The sequence below is a fragment of the Uranotaenia lowii genome, chromosome 3 (genome assembly GCF_029784155.1).
Source record: "Uranotaenia lowii strain MFRU-FL chromosome 3, ASM2978415v1, whole genome shotgun sequence".
Taxonomy (NCBI): Eukaryota; Metazoa; Arthropoda; class Insecta; order Diptera; family Culicidae; genus Uranotaenia; species Uranotaenia lowii.
The window spans coordinates 140,089,688-140,110,440 of record NC_073693.1 but is presented as its reverse complement, the minus strand read 5'-3'; the positions used below and the strand labels follow the sequence as shown (position 1 = coordinate 140,110,440).

At 37.2% G+C, this 20,753-nt stretch overlaps 2 protein-coding genes across 4 annotated transcripts in view; one reads left to right on the top strand and one right to left on the bottom strand.

Moving 5' to 3' along the window:
- Positions 1–20,753, top strand: part of LOC129754246 (protein vein) — a 201,575-nt gene that overhangs the window by 154,018 nt on the left and 26,804 nt on the right. For all 3 annotated transcript variants that reach the window (XM_055750197.1, XM_055750195.1, XM_055750196.1), the window contains 2 exons: positions 2,180–2,348; positions 19,688–19,830. In XM_055750197.1, coding sequence (XP_055606172.1) covers positions 2,180–2,348; positions 19,688–19,830 — 312 coding nt within the window. The remainder of the gene's footprint in view (positions 1–2,179; positions 2,349–19,687; positions 19,831–20,753) is intronic.
- Positions 18,558–18,939, bottom strand: LOC129754247 (chymotrypsin-elastase inhibitor ixodidin-like). Its single transcript, XM_055750198.1, has 2 exons — positions 18,820–18,939; positions 18,558–18,756 (listed from the first exon to the last, which is right to left on the bottom strand). Exons 1-2 carry the CDS (start codon positions 18,896–18,898, stop codon positions 18,569–18,571), a joined length of 267 nt encoding a protein of 88 aa, XP_055606173.1. The 5' UTR covers positions 18,899–18,939; the 3' UTR covers positions 18,558–18,568.

The window sequence follows — 20,753 nt, the reverse complement described above, 5'->3', positions numbered from 1 at the left end:
AAGGGTTCTCCAGGGATCGAGGACGAAATGGCCCGAATCGGCGAAGAGGACTTAAGCTACTGTCCACGGATCCTGCTAACTATCCTGATGCGCCCACTAAAGGAATTCGACGTATTCTGGAGCAGGAGATCGGTCCACAGCGATCCCAGACGGTGGACGGTCTCGTCAATACCGAACTGATCGGTTGGGTTCGGATGGGCACTACGATGGCCACCAATGCGCTGCTGGAACGAGCATTGGTGGTGAATCGAGGATTTCGGGATTTGCTTCAGATAGGAAACCACGCCAGGCCTAACATTTTTCAACTGGGGAGTGTTTGTGTGTGCGCGCCAATATGTCCATTTGGGGTCCAATAAAAATGTACAAAAATAAATAAACTGCTCTGAAACCCGGAATATTTTTCTTATTCTAGTAGAAAATATCCCAATTCTAGCATTTTTAAGAACAAATTTGCCCGCTTCCCTCCCATTTTGCGATTTGGTTGAAAAATACCCATTTTCCAAACTTTCCTCCATAACATCTTGCGTTAAAAAATTTACCACACACTCATTTCTCAAAAGAAGGTAAAAAATGACTTCTATGGAAGAAGCCGAAAAATAACTTAATCCGGACAGGTGTGAAAATGGTTACTTTTGAACGATAAAATGGTTAATGAATTTCGAGCGTGTTGCTATTTGTTCTAAACAGGTATACTCTTGGAAAATGTCCTCGAAAAATGTTCCTATATCAAAAGTTCAGAACAAAATGACAGTAAAAATAACCCTTAAACTATACTTATACAGTGTGGCAATAAAGTTTTCGTATGAAAATGCCACACTATGAAAATGCTATAACTTTTTCATATAAACTTATGGATCGGATCCTTCTAAGGCGTCTTCGGAAAACGTCCGTTACTGCCAAAATGCGTTAATCAACTGATGCTTCACGAACATTTTTATTTCCTCCTTTCTTTCTATATTCTAACCGTTTCTAAAAAGGTCTTTTACACACTCAACTAGAACCATTCATTTCCATGTTTATATCGATCAAAATGTTTAATCATTATTTCATACTTTTCATTTCTGCTATTGTTCATCTGTATCCTACTATCTCCTTCGCCCCTACTATTCAAAAGTTTACGCTTTGATGATATAATATTAAAGTAAAATTTTGCACAGTTTGTTATCTTGATAAATAAATCAATATAAGAGAGTGGGAGCAGTGAATTTGTGACTTCTCGAAGCTTCAATATATGCAGCTAAGAGCCACCCTAATGTATGTATAAGCCCTCACTTTCAATTATACTTCTTCATACCAACAGTAGAAATCCTTCGAATTTTAAAAATGAACAAATACGACGAAAAATGACAAAATAACTTGCTCCAGTTTCAATTTTCCACACAAGAATAAATACCCACCAAAAGGTACTAGCATATGGCCAGCTTTCAATATCACCAGAGAGGAATAATCCCTCAACCCAAAACAACCCCGAACCCGAATCGATGAAAATGTCTGTGAGCAGTCTGAGCGACGACAATCCCCCCGACAATCGTTACGTCTATTTTTTTTATTCCTCATTTTGTTTTCGAAAAACCAAATCCGATGGGTAATGCCATATACCACATCATATTTTTCGCACATCTTCCGCTGTGTTTACGAATTCGACCAAGTTCAAAAACCTCATCTAAATTTATATTTCGTCTTGTACCAAACCGCGCGCCGCCATTCGTCGTCGTCATGTTGTGTGTAGATATGTCTGTGATCATGTCTGGGAGCCAACAAGAACTCGTCAGCTCAGCTTCGGTTTTGGTTTGGTTTGGCGGGGCTGTCTAACGCGGGATGGAGCAGGAAAATGGAGCATCGCGCCATAATAACTGGCCAATTTTCCATTTTCCGCAACCGCCCGTTCCTGCTTCTGTCTGCCCACCAGCCAGTCAATCCTTTCAAGAAGCTCTCCTCCCATGAGGGGGTTAATAATGATCCATCAGATCGACCAGCTGTGTCTTGTATTATTCATAAACTGAAATGACGTCGAAGTCGGAGAGTGTTAATAAAAATTAACCGGAATCTGTTTGATTACTCTCGTACGTACGCAAATTAGCGTTTGTTCTAGGAAAACAACTGCACCTTCTGCTCTGCTGCGCTGATAGATAAATCAATTAATTACTGTTTTTTCCTTTCCGCTCCTTTCCATCCGCAGGTAAAGAACCGAAGATAACTTCCCTAACGCCGAACATGACCAGGCACGAGGGCAAACGGGTGCGTCTGGTGTGCAAGGTCAGCGGACAGCCGCCACCCAAAGTCACCTGGTTCAAGGACAAGCGTTCCATCAACCGGAACGTGACCAAATACGCTCAAGTGCACCTCAAGTGAGTATCTTCCATCGACATCAGCAAGTTTTGAGCACAGCACAATTTTGAGAGATAAGAAATTTAAAAAAAACGGATTTGAACTTCCAACTATGATTCTGAATTCTTCTGAAGTCACAAACATGAAAAAAAACAAATATTTTCCAACAATCCTAATAGGTTCCTTCCAGAACTTTAGAATGTTATCATAAATTTTGAAAAACAAATCTGAGATTAACTCCTCCCTATAACTTTGTAACAATTCGTAACGCTGGATATAGCCCCTACCCTCCCACCTTTGAGTGTTACGTAATTGCTCGACATCCCCTAAGATGCCTTATAAACTCTCAATTTATCTGATCATGTCGTTTGGTTCGTAGCGTGAGTCGTGTTCAAGCAAATTCTAAAATATTCTAGCGGACAAGAATTCCAGTGCGGGTTTACCCCTCCCCTCGTATATCACAAATCGTAACGCTTCGACTTACCCCCCTTTGAAAATTACGTAACGCTGATAGATACCCCCCCCTCCTTTCTCATGTTTTTAAATACTGATTTTTGAAGGTCAAAACTTTTTTTTAAAGGAACTGGAAAGGAACAAACGTTCTTTGAATCGGAATTAATATCTATCAAAATCGCTTGATGATAACTCTTTGATAAAATAAATTGATTGTCTTATTACGAGTTACTATGTGCTTGTGCTATGTGTTGATGATCTACCTTGTTTACTTAATTTTGTTCAATGAGCATAGCTTGTTACGCAAAATATACTCCACTTTGTCGGAATAATCAAAATTGCATTTTATAAATCAATTGAGAAAAACAGTAAAATTTCCGTTTTAAGGTTGAATTGAGTTCTTGGGGGTACATCGGGGCCGTAGGAAGAACCAGCTCATGGGGGGGGGGGGGGGGGTTTGATGAAATTTTTTTTCTATACTAAGTACAATTTTTTTTTACAAATTACTCAGGTTAAAGTTTTTTTGCATTATTATTATTATTATTGACATTTATTCATCTGACAATTTTTGTCTCCATGAAATTTAAAACTAATTCCTAACAGTTAAAATGCTTGTCTATTTATGAGGTTCACTAGATTCGAAAGTTTCTCTGATGATCTTATCGCAGCTTTAAAAGCGTGAATGGAAATGTTGAAGTCGTTCAGCTCGAAAAACCAATTGAATATTTTGCACATGGCCCGAAGTGGTTCATTCTGTCCGTAGTTTGTTCGTTGATATTCAATCTGAAGAAATTCGCGGCTCCTTAATACCCTGGGTCGAATGTTGAGGTTGATAAGACGTAAAAGCTCCGGTGAGTCTATTTCGCCTTCGATGATTTTTTTGATAAAAACAGCACGCGCAGTCAGCCTTCTTTCCAACAATGTTTCCATTCCTAGCAGACGGCAGCGGTGATGGTAGTCAGTTAATTCCTGGGGGTTGTTCCACGGGAGGAAACGGAGGGCGTATTTAACAAATCTGGACTGAACAGCTTCAATTCTCTTGGACCAGTACGAGGTATGTGGGCTCCAGACTATCGATGCGGTTTCTAAAATTGATCTCACTAGAGAAAAGTATAGAGATCGAAGACAGTAGCTGTCTCGAAATTCTTTCGAGATCCTTGTCATAAATCCTAGGTTTCTGTTTGCTTTCGAGATTATGTAGGAGTAATGGTCGCGAAAAGTAAGTGACTCGTCGAGTATTACCCCTAAATCCTTGAAGTTCGAGACTCTTTCTATGGGCGTACCGCAGATGTTGTAATTCCAGTAGATAGGATTGACTCTTCTACTGAAAGAGATGACGGCGCATTTCTCGACGCTTATACACAGGCTATTGTTATGACACCATGTATTAAAGAGTTCGATGATATTCTGTAGAAGTAAACAGTCCGATTCTTCTCCGATGGTGGCGAAGATTTTAAGGTCGTCGGCGTAGGCTAATTTGGAAGCGATGGGTAGAGTAATCAGCACGTCATTGAAGAATATCGAGAACAGTAGAGGGCCAAGATTGCTGCCTTGGGGCACGCCGGAACAGTTACTAAATACCGATGACTCGCTGAAACCCAGCCTCACTGACACGTGCCTCTCGGTGAGGTATGATTTCATCCACTTAACGAATGGAGTTGCTAGTCCAAGCCTATCTAATTTAGCAAGTAGTATTTTAAAATTCACTCGATCAAACGCTGCTTTTAGGTCCGTGTATACAGTGTCAATTTGAAATCCCCGTTCGATTGATTTCAGGCAGTTAGATGTAAATAGAGTGAGGTTGGTACTGATAGAACGTCCCGGAAAAAAACCGTGCTGATCAAATGATAAATAAGATTTAGCTACAGTCATAATGCTTTTAGACACGAGAATTTCAAGTACTTTTGACCCCGCACAGAGCGAAGTAACGCCTCGATAGTTCCGAACATTTCGTTTGTCACCTTTTTTATACGCAGGAAACATAATCGATTTTTTCCATGCTTTTGGGAACGTAGTTGTAACAAGTGACTGGTTGAAAATTGACAGTAAGGGCTTGCTGAGGAGATCGGAACATTTCTTCAAAACATTCGGAGGAATGCCGTCAGGGCCGGGACTGGAGGATGGTTTCATTTTCTGAATGGCAGCTTTAACTTCCCTTTCGGTATACATGGGGAGAGCGACGTTCATAGCGCCTGCAGGAACATGCATGAGCGCTTTGTCAATCTTTGTGTGGTCGACGGTTTCATTGATAAAAACACTCGAGAAATGTGTGGCAAAAAGTTCGCATTGCCCAGCAGTGGTAGTGGATTCGTGGTTATCTAAAAACATTTCCTTGGGAAGACCTTTCTCTTTTCGCTTTTCGTTGACAAACGACCAAAATTTCTGAGGGTGCTGTTTTAGATCCAGTTGCATGCGTAGTAAGTACCTTGAGTATAGAGCTCGATTATACCTCCTATATTCACTACTAGCATTAGTGAAAGCAGATTTCGTGTAGCAGTTGCGGTTTTGGGAATAATGTTTTAATGCTGATGCTCGCCTGTGTTTCAGCTCGCGAAGATGTCTGTTGGACCATGCTGGTTTTCTAGCAACTGTAGATTTCGGAACAACTTGTTCAAATAGAGTGTTCAAGGTACTCGTAAAGTGTGAAACAGCATCGTCAACAGTGTGAGCCTGGTATATTGGTGTCCAGTCGATGTTCATCAGCGCTGAATTCAGCTGAACGAAGTTAGTCCTCTTGAAATTAAGTCTACTTGGTGGCTGGCTATCCCGGAAATCTGATATAGGGACGTTTTTGATAACAGTGACAGTGGCGGGGTGGTGCAAATCTAAGGGTACTAGCGATTCTATAGCATTTTCAATAGAACATTTAGTAAGCGCTTCTTCATTTACCAAAAGAAGATCTAGAATTCGGTTGTTGACGTTATTGACAGTGTTAATCTGATTGAGGTTCAGAAATGAAAGTTTATCAATAAGCAATGAGCTGGCTGCGTTAAACGAAGAGCGAAGAGGATCAGGGTAGGTATATCCGCTGGGGTGAAGTGTCCACTGAATGTTTGGTTGGTTATAATCCCCGAACAAAAGATGTAGATCATGTGGTTTCATAGAGTCATGGATTTCGGTGACGCTTTCCATGTGCGAAACAAGAATTGAATTGTCACTTGCGATATCTGGACTTAAATAAACGACTCCTATAAACAAATTTCTCTGGGGGGTGGCGATTTTCACCCATAATTGCTCGATCTGATTGCCACTTCGAGTAGTCACTCTGTGAGATCGTAGCTTGTTAGACACAGCGATGAGAACACCGCCGCCTAACTTCTTCCCGGTGGTGAGTGGGTCCCTATCTTTTCGATATACAGAGTACCGTTGCCCAAAAAGCTGGTTCGAGGTAATGCAATCGTTCAGCCAAGTTTCTGTGAGAACGATTATATGGTGATCGACGTCTAATATTGAGAGATAGAACTCATCAATCTTGGTGCGTAGCCCACGTGCGTTCTGATAGTACACCATGATGTTTGACGGCGAGGCGTTCGTGTTGGGTGAGATCCGACAGCGTTGGTTGGGGTAAGCGATGTTTGGGTATGTCTGCAATGGGGGTTCTCTTGACTGATGTGTATGTATCGTGGGAGCTTCGACCGGACATATACTGTTCTTGCATTTACCTGACCAAACAGGGGTATCAACTGTTTGTGTGTATACCGCCTGGTCAGCTGAGTGTGGGCTTCTGCTGTTGAAATCGTCTACGGTGAGGCTGTATTGGGCGTTGTTTGATTGTGTGTATCCAAGAATCTGGTGGCCATTCTGATCATCTAGTGAGCAAGACGTTGCTCTTACATTGTGCGAGAGAGGCTGCAAGTTTCGAACTCTTATTGGATGCGTAGTGTCTGTGTGGGCTTCGACTAAACATATACTGTCGCAAATTAAATTACCTGGGAAACCAGGAGTATCGACTGGTTTGAGAGTGTTGGGTCCTGAGATGTTTGGAACTGGAGAATCGGGATTCTGTGGCAGTGATGGTGTTTGCTATGCAGTGTAGTCTGTTCTGGACCTGGTGGCTTTCAGTCGTTTCAGATACATCGGGCAGGCCGTACTCCAGGCTGAGTGTGAAGCGTCGAGTTGTTCTGTGGTGTTTTGGGCTCGGTTGAATTGATCACAATTTGCGCACTTTTCGCACGTTGCGTTGCATTCGGACACAAGGTGAGCCTCCGCGCATATCGGACAGCATGGTGATTTTGTACAGTTTGTTGCGTAGTGACCGTATTCGGAGCAGCGGTAGCAGCGTCGTACATCTATGTGCTCATGAACTGTGCAGCGGTTCCACCCTATGTTCAGTCTTTTCATTTTGGAGAGCTGATTAAAGGTGTTTACATCTGCTTCAATAATCGCAAACGATTGTGTTTCGGGCGAAGTTTTAAGCTGTTTCAACCAGATCACTTTCAATGAGGCAGAAGAGGGTAAATTGTTTTGTTGAATAACGGTGTTTATCAATTGATCTCCGGAAATTTCATTCGAAAATCCGGAGATTTTCAGACGCGGTTTCAGAGCCGTTTGCATTTCTGCTTCAAATTTTTCGGAGAGAGAGCTCTCAACAGTGTGCTGAAGTTTGTGTGCTGATGATATGGTGGCACATCTGATGGCAAGGTTACCGCTCGGAAGGGATCGTACATCAATAACTTCAAGGTCAACAGGGTTCAGTGATTTTTGGATCTCCGATCTAGTGGTATCAGCATCCTGGACAGTTTTCGGTTTTATTATAACTGTTTTGTCGATTTTCATCAGGGTGGACGATTTAGGTCGAGGCGATTTGGACGAAAGATCCGGTTGTTTATTTGTGTCTGTGGAGGTGGGGAGCTGCAAATTTTTATTGGTAGTCGACGGAGTTGATAGTACACGGGTTTTGCCGGATCGCAAAGAACCGCTTACTGGGCCATTCTTAGTCAGAGATGGAGTTAACGGTGAAGAACGTAGATTCCGGGGAGTGGTGGGTTTCTGGACAATCTGAGCGAACGTAAGGTGGGACTTATTCGTGATTGGTGCAGTGCTAGTGGTTTTAGTCTGAGGCTTGAGGGCACTTAGGTGTTTATTTATCTCCCGTGAAATTTGTGCAGAAAGCTCGGTACTGAGGATGTGTTGCAAATCATCGAATTTCTTGTGAAGCTCTATTATTGCACACATCAAATCCATGGGTTTCTGACTGCTGTTTGGTTTACGATTGTGTTCTCTGCATTTGGGACAAGTGAACTCAAGAGAAGCATTATCTTTGAGAGCGGTGAGACCTGCTGCATTAAGATCTGAGCACTGAGCGTGTACTGTAGCGCCGCATCCACCGAAGCAGGTTAATCTGTCTCTTTCGGTGGTTTTCTTTCTGCAGGTTGAGCACAGTAACGTTGCCATTTGAGACACTGGATGTTATATGATGACCACAGACGACGATAATGTTCTAGTACTACCATTGATGTCACTATTCTTTGGTATCACTTACAGGAGATTTCCGGAATCGCGGTTCGCGTAAGTAGTAAATTGCACTTTAAACATATGATAACCGCGTTCAACTATTCGGCTAGATTGAAATCATCAATTAAAAAGGCCTTCGACCTATTAAAATTAGCGATTTATCACGACGAAATAATACTTTGTTGTGGCTCTTCGAGAGTGTTGCCAGTATGTTAAGTATGTTAAAAGTTATTTATTTTTGAAAATAAGTCCTAGGAGTTTCCCATTTTTGTTTTCATGAAGCTTCAAAAATATGGGGACTCGTGATTTAGCTCAGTTGCTAAATCAGTTGCCTCCTGAGCTGATGTCCGTGAGATCGAGCCCATCGAACATCAAATACATTTGTTCCAGATAAGTTTAGCAATGACTGATGCGCCAACTGCATCGTTGATAAACGACTATAAATTCAAAACAAAAAAAAGGATTTTGATCGCTTTTTTTACTCACTTAAACTAGCAAGCTTATTCTTCCAAACCGCAAGCATAACCATGTTAAGCATGGGTGAAAATGTATCAAATATTCAGAAATAAAAGTAAAAAAATATGTTTACGATTCAAATAAAGTAAATTTTCTACTATTGTAAACTTGATTAAAATTTAAGATTTCAGATAGAACCTTTGATTTTGAATCTGCAATTTATGTAGATGGTGTTGAAATTTTTAGTTGAATTTTTACCTGAGGATAAAAGAAACAAGTTCAAAAATTATTATTTTAAATTTCATAATTTAAATTCTGTGATTGAAGTTTTCAAAATTAAAATCTAGATTTTTCAAAAATCAATGAATCCAGATCTTACTTTTTATATGTGATTTTCACCAGTTTTGTGTTTCTAAACTGATTTTGATTAAATTTAAAATTTTAATTTAGAATCACTTATCAAAGTTATCCAACTGCGATTTCGTTCAATTTGAACCCTTAATGAAATTTTCACATTGATATTTTAAAATTGATTATAAAACTTAAATTTAAGCTTAATTTGAATAAAAACCTTGGACATTAGTTTTGCATTTGTGCAGAATTCTGCATTTTGAACCCAAATTCAAAACCTGAATCTAAATTTCAAATAATAAATCCTATTAATTTGAAACCAAAAAGCGAAACTTGTATCACAAAACCTTAACCAGAAATTTTATATTTGATTCTGAATTCATGGTTATCAATGTGAGTTTTTTTCAATTTTTTGTATTGTAATTGAACTTTTACATTTAAATAAAATTGTGAATGACGAAATTGTTTCACATTTTCCAATTTCGGGATGAATAAGCCCACTTGGATGAAAATCCCTGAAAAAAAAACATTTTTCAGTTTTGGACTCATGAAACTTTCTTTTGTTTCAACTTTGAATATAAGTTTAGGATAAAAATTTCAGATCCAAGTCTTAAAAATGGTTTGAATTTTAAATATTTTCTTTTCATATTCCGAAATTTTGAGGTTTGAATATGGAAAATTAATCATATTTTAGATTGAAATGCAACACCAAGGTTCGAAGCAGGATTCTATACCAATGATGAACCAAACTGAGAATAAAGAAAAATAAACTGAATATTTACTAGTTAGTTTTCCGCGAGTATCCGAGCTGGGCAAATTCAGCCAATTTTATCCTAAAACCTGGCACATAAGGACATAAGTTTTCTCAAATATCTGTCCAATATGCAGGCAATTTTCGGAATTATTCCATTAATATTATGAAGAAAAACACATGGAAAACTATTTTTAATAAACACATCAGTCGATTCAGAATCATATTTAAACTTCCAACAAATCGTGAATGTTTATTTTGACAAAATTTGTTGAAAAAAAGGATCTGGACACAAGATACATAATTCTAGGAACTCAATTGAAATTTACGTTTGACTTTGCAAATATGATTCGAAAATCTGGTCAAAATCCGGTAAGCTTAGTCTAACTTTATTGGGATTCAATATTTGGGACTTATTACTATCAACAAGTGAGAATTTTTTTTAAACTGTTGTGGAATTGCGGACCTGGAATGAGATTTTGAGGTTCTGAAGTCGAGATTATTACACTATTGTTACTCTTGAATCATTTTCGTTGTTCAACAAAAATTGATTAGAATTTCAAATTTTATGTTCTTGAAAAAAAAATCACTTCGCATTTTTTGCCCTTCATGGGCCCCCCCCCCGTTCCTACGGCCATGGGGTAGATATACCTAATATTTGATTTTTCAACGGTTATTTCACGGATATTAAATACATATTTTATGGAGTCTATCTTAGAATCTTTAAAGAGGAAAAGTTACAAACCTGTTTCAATCATGATGAAGCTACAAATTTTAAGCTGATTGTGTGAAACATAAATTTTTAAGTAAAAAATCGTTACGTTACGATGAGCCTGACCCCCCTCCCTCCCCTATGTCACAATTTGTAAAGCTCGAGCTTACTTCCTCCCCCCTTCCCCTTGGAGCGTAACGTAATTTATGGATGCCCCCTTAGACGATATAAAAAATTGAAGATCATCTCACACCACCGCCAAGTGCCACGCTGATTAACTTATCATACCTCTTAGCCTTTTATGAATTATGTTCGTCAAGTTATGTCGTGAGACGGAATACTATGTAAATAAATAAATAATCTCTTAGCCTAGGTTTACCTCTTTTAAGAGTACATGTACTTTTTTGCGATCGAGAAATCAGCATACTGTTCTTTTTGTCAAATCTTGCGGAATGTACTCTTTTTTTGTTGAAAGACATTTTATCAGAGAAACGAACTTATTTCTTCCAGTTCTTAAGTTTATGTTCCTATATGTACAAGAAGTCAGAAAAAATGCAACACTTTATGCATTCATGGCACGGTTCTTCAGGTTTCTTTACTTTGTAGAGCTTTCAAAACGATGAATTAAAATGTAAGCATCACAAATCGATAAAAATCTAAATTTTTCGTTGCTATTTCATCAGCAGTACTTTTCTATGAGTAAAATATAAAAGCTTATGGAGTTTTAAAACCGCTTATAAGAAGAGCTTCTGCTAGGCGTCGAAATAAACTGTGTAATCAGCGCCTTTGAATATGCAATTAGCGCCCGAACAGTTGGCAAACAGCACAACAGCAATTTGAACTCTTTTTGAAATGCAACATTTTCTCATGTTTGCGATGTTCTTATCCCTATCTCTTCGAATAGTCCAACGACCTTTGACTTTTCAATAAAAATCTGCAAGAAAATGAACAAAAACTCAAAACGATGACTTTCAATTTGAAGAAGTATATTTTGAAAAGTCATAATTGCCAGGTAAGTCACATAACTAGCAACTAATTGTCACTATTTGATTTAAATTTCCTGGTTTCTCGCGTTTCTCCTAAATATTTTGAAATATGATTTCAACGTACTCTTTTGGCGTTGAAGGATATGGTAACCCTATCTTAGCCCTTATTTAGAAACAATCATAGAAGAAGCCAATAGAAGTTTCATAACAATATTAAACTTTTATTTCATATTTTAATAAGCTTAGCTAAATGGCTAAGAACATGACTTAAAACAGTCCTTCCTACTAATTTTACATATAAGTTCATTTAAATATAAGAGAAATCACCAGAGAACGAATTAACATGTAAAGCTGTTTATTTCATTTCGATTTAACCCTCAATTCTAGTTCGAATGGAAATATCCAAGTTTGGAAATGCTCCTATCCTTAGAATACTGCATTTCTATTATGCAAATTTGACAAAGTAAAAATTGGTTAAAAAATTGTACCGCACTGGACAAGAAAAAAAGTCTAAACTATGTTTACGAAGTGTTTGAATAAAAGAATTAAGAACTCAATCAAAAGCCATGCTAGAAATAATTATTGATTTTCTGCTCATTGCTGTGCTTAAAATTTTTCGATAACTGTATTTGCATTTTTGGGTGTAATATGTACTGAACATCCGAATAACATGTTAACTTAAAATAAAGTACTCGCTCGATAATTGAACGCTGTTGGGACCAGTGGTCAAAAATGTGAAAAACGTGATCGTTGCTTATAACTTTTTATGAAGAGATTAACCACCGTAATTTTTGTTTGTTACTTTGATTTATCGGCCTAGCGGTGAAAAGTGATGTCCTTTTTAGTAGGGACATCTAAAGATTATGAAATTTTTTTTTTTATATAGATGGATAGAAGGTTAGAAGAAATGAAAGATGGTGAAAATGAGCGGGTAGAATTTGTCTAGAAGCATTACCATCACATACCAAATTTTTGTTCCTCACGAGCCTACTACTATGAAGTGGTAGATACAGATAGAGTTGCATCTACCACCACACATTAGTAGGCTTAGCGTGGTCCGCCCCACAAGCGAGAACTTGAAGTTCGTCCGCACTACAAGTTCTCGCTTGTGGGGCGGACCACGCTAAGCCTACTAATGTGTGGTGGTAGATGCAACTCTATCTGTATCTACCACTTCATAGTAGTAGGCTCGTGAGGAACAAAAATTTGGTATGTGATGGTAATGCTTCTAGACAAATTCTACCCGCTCATTTTCACCATCTTTCATTTCTTCTAACCTTCTATCCATCTATATAAAAAAAAATTTCATAATCTTTAGATGTCCCTACTAAAAAGGACATCACTTTTCACCGCTAGGCCGATAAATCAAAGTTGCTTATAACTTTTTTGTTTTACATTCTATCTTCTAGGTGTTTTCGAAGAATATTTACAATAGAATGAGCTCTACAAGAAAATGTTATAAATGTTGTTTATTGATCCCCCTATAAGTGAGATAAAAAATCTAATTTCTAAACCGTAAGTCCAATCTTTTTGCTGTCTTTGAAAAACTTATTTACATAAATTGCAAATTTATGAAACTTTGTTTTGAACGTCAAATTTATAAAACATTCATCAGTTAAGTTACGGTGTAAAACATGAAAATAACCTTTAAAATAAGTTTTTTTATCATAACTTTTTTCTGATCAAGAAAACGCATATAATTAGTGCTTTTTCAGCCTCAGTTTTACGAACAATCGACAACATTCGGCAGCTCGCACTGTATGCAAATTTTGTCTATAAAAAACTGTGAAAATCGTTTGCACTCACGAGTAGATACATCTATTCTGCTTTGTCGAAAGTTGCCGATTGTTCGTAAAATTGAGGCTGAAACAGCACTAATTTAATGTATTTTCTCAATATAACTCATAATACATACATATTACATGCTTACAATGTTCAACAAAAATATGTATTTTGTTCATTTTAATAACTTTTTAGAATGTTTTAAAGATTTCAAAATTACCAGAAAAAAATTATGATAAAAAAAAACTTTTTTTTAGGGTTTATTTTCATATTTTACCCTGTAACTCAAAAAATGAATGTTTCAGAAACTTTACGCTCAATCCAAAATTTCTTTTGATTTGCATTTCAAATAAGTTTGTCGGAGACAGCAATGAAAGCGGACCAACGGTTTAGAAGTTATATTTGTAGAGATTATACTACTGTAAAACTTCTTCGAAAACACCTAGAAGATAAAATATAAAACAAAAAAGTTGTAAGCAACGATCACCTTTTTTTCACATTTTTGACCACTGTGCAGAGGGAGCGTCCGATTTCTGAAGGTGCGTGGAAACCCTGTTTTCTACCATCAAGTTGATATATCAATTAAAGTTTGACAAAATACGAGAGAAGTTAATTTTATATGGGTCAGTTAAAAAACGGCTAAAAATGTTAAGAAATACTCAACTGCCTGTTCAAATTGCTAATCCACAATCTTCGTGTTAAAAATATTAACAATTGACTCAACGGACACAAACATGCGCTAACGGAATATTTTTGGAGAAACCATTTGAAAAGTGTGACATTTTTAAATACGTGACGAATCGGGCTTGCCTTAGCCCCCAAAAACTTCCGATTACCGAGCTTGCTAGATTAAATAGCTTCCGATTAACGAGCAGGTACAGTATAAAGGTCCTGCTCATCCTGAAACATGCTCTATTATGCCCCACTTAAGCGAATCGCTGATTTGCTATGCACTCCACGTACATTTTGTGTAAAAAACGAGCGTACTTGTTGAAGAAAAATGTTTTCTACAGATGCTTACGATTTTTTATAACTCAAATTCATTCAGTGTCTTTAAAAACTTGAATTTTTAAAACCAGATTCAAAGCCAGAGAACGAAACGGTGCTGCAAATACGAGCCGCTGTATATTCAATACGCGCCTAGCAACAGAACACACCCAAAAGCAGCCGAAGACCGAAAACACACTAATACTTACAGACACTTTGACTGGAAAGAAAATTAAATTGGACTAACCAAATTAAAAAAAAAAATGAAAAGTAGATTTTTCGAGATGAATTAACGCTCAAAATATGGTATTGGAGTTTTTGTTAATTTTGAATGAAAATTGGCCGTTTTGATAAATTAATGCTATTTTCAGCATATTAAGATGGGCGCGTTATAACGAGCGCATGGGCCGTGATAAAACATATCCATAAAAGGCATATCTTGGCGAGTTCAGTATGATTTTTTAAAATAAAATCATAGTTTAGATTCTCCTCTATCGATGTGTCAGAAAATATTGTCTTATTCATTTTTCTCTGCTTGGTTGTCACCAATTGAAAATGTTTTAAAATTTACATCGAAATTAAGAAAAACCTAAATTGTCAAATATTCACGATATAGGTATTTTAAGGAAAAATTCATACTTGCCGTGGCCTATCACAGCATTTAAAACTAATTGGTAATATTTTGCAGACCTAAAATGTTACAGATTCTTCAAAACACGAGTGGCCCGTATTAGCCACATGGGGCGTTATATGAACTTTTCCCCTACACTTGTTTTAAAAATGAATCCTGCACTCTCTTTTCATCTTTATCTTTTTATTTTTTTTTAACTGGCTCTCTGTTACCTCTGTTTCCTTCATGTATAGACTTAGACCTGGGGGAGGAAGACCGAATTAAAAAAGCAAAAAATCTTTCAAACGTCAAATTTCTCTCATCAATCTACCGACCAGTGCAAAGGTTCAAAATCTTACTTTCATATTTAGTGAATTTCAATAAAACTTTTTTGATGCTGAAAAGCACTTGTTTTGCATGAAACAATGATTTAGTTAGGTTTTGTTATGCTTTGGAAAATTCTGCAGATCAGGCGTATTGAGTTGCTCAAATTTCATTGAAGTTTATGAAGCTGATAAATAAAAATTGTTTGATTAATGGTTGTTTTAAAAATAGCTTAAATAACAGATTTAGATTTAGCGTAGTTCCCATTGATCGAACAAAATTTTCATATAGTTTAAAGTTTACGGTTACAAATCTTTTCAACAATTGTTGGCTTTTTGCTGAACAGTAAAAAAAACGATACAGAAAACGATACAGCGAATTTCAGTCTTCCTCCCCCAGACTTAAACTATCACTCAGATACTCACTTCATTCTTTGCTGTTTAAGTCCTAAAGATTTTTAAGACATTTTCAATAACCATAGTAAACACGTTGGTATTGAGTTATTTTCATCATTTATTTACGACACGCTTTGATCAAAACAAGTTGAATCAGAGAGCTCTTCGGTTAATCCGTAAATATGTTGCCAAAAAGTTGAGCATATGCTCATTCGTTCTTTACGATTTAAGCTATCTAAAAGTGAACTCATTTACGATATATGAGCGGTCCTTCAATTGACATTCTATCTTATCTGTCCTTTTCTACTCTTGACCGATTCGTAAAAAGAAAATCTCACCTATAGAGCTCTAGCAGTCTAGCATGGCACTTATCAACTGATAAGTTGGCATTGTGGTAAAGTGTCGGACAGCCAGCTCGGAGGACTGGAATTCAATTCTTGGTCTGCGTTTTTTTTAAATTTTTACTCAAATTAAATCGTGGCAGATCTAGGTTTGGGAGGTAAGTTCAAAGCGGAGAACTGTTTTTTTTTTGGGGGAAAACTTTTATTCCCGCTTCATTCGCAGGAAATCTCGCATATACGATGATGTAGTTGCCTCTCTCAACAACTCTCCGATAGTCGAGCGGTTAGCATCCTAAGCATCGCAGTATCATTGCAGGTGTGGGTTTGATTCCTGTACCTGACGATTTTTTTTTATTTTGATTTCCATTTTATTGCGGTATCAGATTTTGGGGGATAAGTTCTCCTTTAAGAGCTTAACTTTGAGCTATGTCACCAATAGCCAAACCTGTAGGGAGGGAGTTTCATTCGGGTTGGCGGGGAAAGTTCTCAAGTTTGGGTATTTTCGGGGTTCAGTGTTCTTAAATGTTTGCTGGGTACCACGAACTTCTTCAAAAGTTTCTTGTGCAATTCCAACTCGTACCTTTCACATAAATGGTGTCTTTGGAGAATTCTTAACATTTAAGTTGCATTTGGTTGTTAATAATTTGTTATTTTTTTATGAAATTAGTAAAAGAAATTGCGGAGTCAACTCAAACACGTAACGAAATTTAAAATATATTTAATAGTTCAAAACTCTGCTAGTTCCACCAATTTCCCCGTTAATTTGAAATGGAAATGGCTCCGCTTTTCATAAAAAATAATCACAAAATTGCCAATAAAATACACTAAATGCTTTCTATAGAGCTTCAGCAACTTCTAAACCATTATAATGTATGAGAAAATTGTAGATTTTGGCTTGTTACAATATTGTTTCGATATCGGTGGACCCCTCGGCAAAAAAAAATTTCACCACAGTATGCTCCATTTAAAACTGAACAATTTTGCTGAAGTCTAGTGAAGACATCAAATGTCTATCTCTTCATCCCTGGACGCTATTAATTTCGTACAGCTATATTGATGTTCTTTTTTTGTTTTGATTATAGTCGTTTTAATATCTTTATATCATTCGCGACTTATATAAACGATGCAGTTTTCGGACAGTCATTAAAAAACTTATCCGGTACAACTGTGAGCGATGTTTAATCTAGGGCTCGACTCACGGACATCGGCTCAGGAAGCAAGTGACTTGCCAACTGAGCTATTTCACAAGCTCCTATATTGATGTTCTGCCCAACTGTGCAGTGATAGGAAAACAATCATGTCATCTTTTGCGCAATGCACATTTCAGAGCATTTTCGGCACATAGTTAGCTCCGATCAGTATTGAAATTTGGCAACCTCTTTTTGGGTGCAGTAAAAAAAGAATCATGTTACATGATTTCCAGCAAAACAAATTTCTGCACCGAAAAAACTATTCACATGACTGCTACGTGAAAATGTACATGGATTTTTGCCACCATGAAAATCATGTGGAATCTACGTGAATTTCAGGTAGCAAACAGAGCTCGCGTAACGAGCAGAATTCACATAATTTTCATGTGAGTTCCACTTGAAGCTTCCGTAGAAAAGAATTCGTTCTGCTACATGCAATTCACGTAGATTTCATAGTGATATGACCGTAGCGGGTGTTTTATTTCGCATATTAAATTAAAAAAAAAAAGTTTTAGTATTGTAGGGAAGTTTTATATTAGCCTGTGGTTTTATTATGTCGCATGAATTTCATAACACGCAGCACATACTTCTTTTTTCTACTTGAACACACATTTACACTTCACTTATTCAATCAAACACCGTCGATGAAATGGCATCTGATGATGAGTCGCGTTACTAGCCGTCCTAGCGACTCCAATTCCGAATCCTGTGGAAATAGCAAAAGATTAAAACAACAAAGACGCAATAAAATTCTTACTATGTACTTACGAGAAATCAGCCTTTTCATCACCCAGATTTTTTTTATCATCCAGTTTCAGCACCAACTGTTAAATTCGGCGACATATTGAATACTGTTTTCATTCACATGGATGCTACGTGAATATTTTTTTCCGAGTAACGTGAATATCACGTAGAATGTACCAAATCCCTTTATACTGGGCGAGTCACTGGATTTTCACGTAAATCAAATGTGCCTTAGTTTTGACAGCAAACGGCTATGTGATTTTCACGAACGGATCAAATGAATTTGTATTAGCTTCTAAGTGATTCACGTAAGTCAAGCAAAAATTCACGTAATGAGTGCCTACGTGAAAATCCTAGTGAATTTAACGTTTCCTTTTCGGCTGAGTGTGGAAATCAAATGAAAATCTTAGTGTGTACAATTTAGCCAAAAAAAATTTACACCATTTCAAAAGTTGAATCCGTTGAATTTTTAAAAACAAGAGGTTATAGAAAAAAAAAAGTCAAATGGAGCCTTAACCTGATATGCTCCTTATCTTAAGCCATAGATGGACACCTTCAACTTCTTTGATTAAAACTTGATGAAGTATAAACGAGGTTGAATTACATATATTAGTTAGAATTGTTCACTTTATTAATTACAGATAGTTCAAAAAAACATTCTATTGGTACAAGATGATAAACAAAACTATGTCCTCTATACCCTTTTACTTAGGCAGCTTAGAGCATTTACACTTGGGAATACAGGTTCCTCCGCGGCTTCCCCGGATATAGTCCTCGTTACAGAAACAGCCCTTGGTACAGGCAAAACATTTTGCGTATATTTTGGGCTGCCCACAGATATCTTCCACACAGGATCCACAATCGGTGTACGTTTCATTCATCCCGCAATCAGCTGATTTGGGAAAAACAAGTAAAATATTTTCCCTGATTTTGGACTGCAAAAATGAAAACTTACCCTGACTGGTAGCTTGACGAGCTGAGGTTGAATGAATCAGAACAACGCATCCGATTAGCAGCCAGATAAGTTTCATCATGGTGTTAACTATAACGTCGACTCAGCACAAATGATTAGCCATCACGTAGTAAGGCTTAACTTATATTCACACTGCTTTGGTCAACTGAAATGACAAAACAATTAGTTCAGGCGTCGAAATTTTTGTAGAATGGTTCATCATTAAACAACGTGGAAAAATCTTCCTAAAGGAAATACTTGATTGAATTTATGGAATTTGGAAGCAAATGATCCATTAGCTGTAATGTATTTTTAATCATAAAGCACGTGTAAACTGCATCACTGTTAAGGTAGATTAGTGACAATAAAACGGGTTCACATTTTGAACAATGCTAAAGTAACGACCATTTCCGTATGAATTTTGTGCGTTCGTATTCTATTTTGGGTGGTTAAAAGTTGTTCACAAATTGTTTATTGAAGAGTGAAGATGCATCTCCTCTATTATTGTTTATCTGAAACTGTTTATTTAACTGGGATGTCGTTTCAGGTAACTCCAAATATTCTATGTATATTATACAATTGTACAAATACGTTTATTATTGTCTTCAAGGTAATAAATCACCTAAAATTGCAACTCGTTGCAAGAAGACGTGTTAAAAGCAGAGTCTTAAACTGGGAAGAAGTGTTCATGTTTTATTATCTTTTAATCGTCTGAACGCACTTAAGTATTCCACAGCTCATCTCAATCCGACCATTTTTCCCCGAGACACCAAAAATGCTGTTAAGCTTCTATAATAATTTTTACGTTTTTCTTTTCCATCTTTTCTGTTCCTGTCCAACGAAATACAAAATAAAAAAAAAATACACCCAGAAAACGATCCGAGCTCATCATTCATTCAGTGACCGCAACCGACGCTGGAGAGTACGAGTGCCGAGCTAAAAATAAGAAAGGCAAAATTTCCACCTCGACGCACCTCCGAGTGACGATGAACCATACGACGCCCAAACCAACAAGTAAGTATGATAATTGAAGCAAATCAGTTCGAAAACAATTTCTCTCTTCTCTCTTCTCTCTTCTCTCTTCTCTCTTCTCTCTTCTCTCTTCTCTCTTCTCTCTTCTCTCTTCTCTCTTCTCTCTTATCTCATCTCTCTTCTCTCCATCGCTTTCCCTCCATTTCTGGATTTCTCCAACTCTTCAACTTTTCATCTTTCCAACTCCCTATCGTTCCAACTCTCAATTTTCTTCATCCCATCTCTCCAATTCTCGATCGTTCCATCTTTTCTTCTTTACCACTTCATCTATTCATCTCTGCTCTCTTCATCATTTCATCTCTTGAACTCTTCATCTTTTTATCTCTTCACCTCTTCATCTTTTTATCTCTTCATCTCTTCACCTCTTCATCTCTTCATGTCCTCATCTCTTCATCTCTTCATCTCTTCAACACTTCATCTCTTCATCTCTTCATCTCTTCATTTCTTCATCTCTTCATCTCTTCATCTCTTCATCTCTTCATCTCTTCATCTCTTCATCTCTTCATCTCTTCATCTCTTCATCTCTTCATCTCTTCATCTCTTCATCTCTTCATCTCTTCATCTCTTCATCTCTTCATCTCTTCATCTCTTCATCTCTTCATCTCTTCATCTCTTCATCTTTTCATCTCTTCATCTCTTCATCTCTTCATCTCTTCATCTCTTCATCTCTTCATCTCTTCATCTCTTCATCTCTTCATCTCTTCATCTCTTCATCTCTTCATCTCTTCATCTCTTCATCTCTTCATCTTTTCATCTTTTCATCTCTTCATCTCTTCATCTCTTCATCTCTTCATCTCTTCATCTCTTCATCTCTTCATCTCTTTGTCTTTTCATCTCTTCATATCTTCATCTCTTCATCTCTTCATCTCTTCATCTCTTCATCTCTTCATCTCTTCATCTCTTCA

Bases quoted from the DNA above. Each gene is read 5' to 3' on its own strand.
- LOC129754247 (XM_055750198.1), bottom strand. From the start codon at position 18,898: ATGATGAAACTTATCTGGCTGCTAATCGGATGCGTTGTTCTGATTCAT. The intron at 18,757-18,819 runs GTAAGTTTTCAT...TTCCCAAATCAG, and splicing joins TCGTCAAGCTACCAGTCAGG to CTGATTGCGGGATGAATGAA.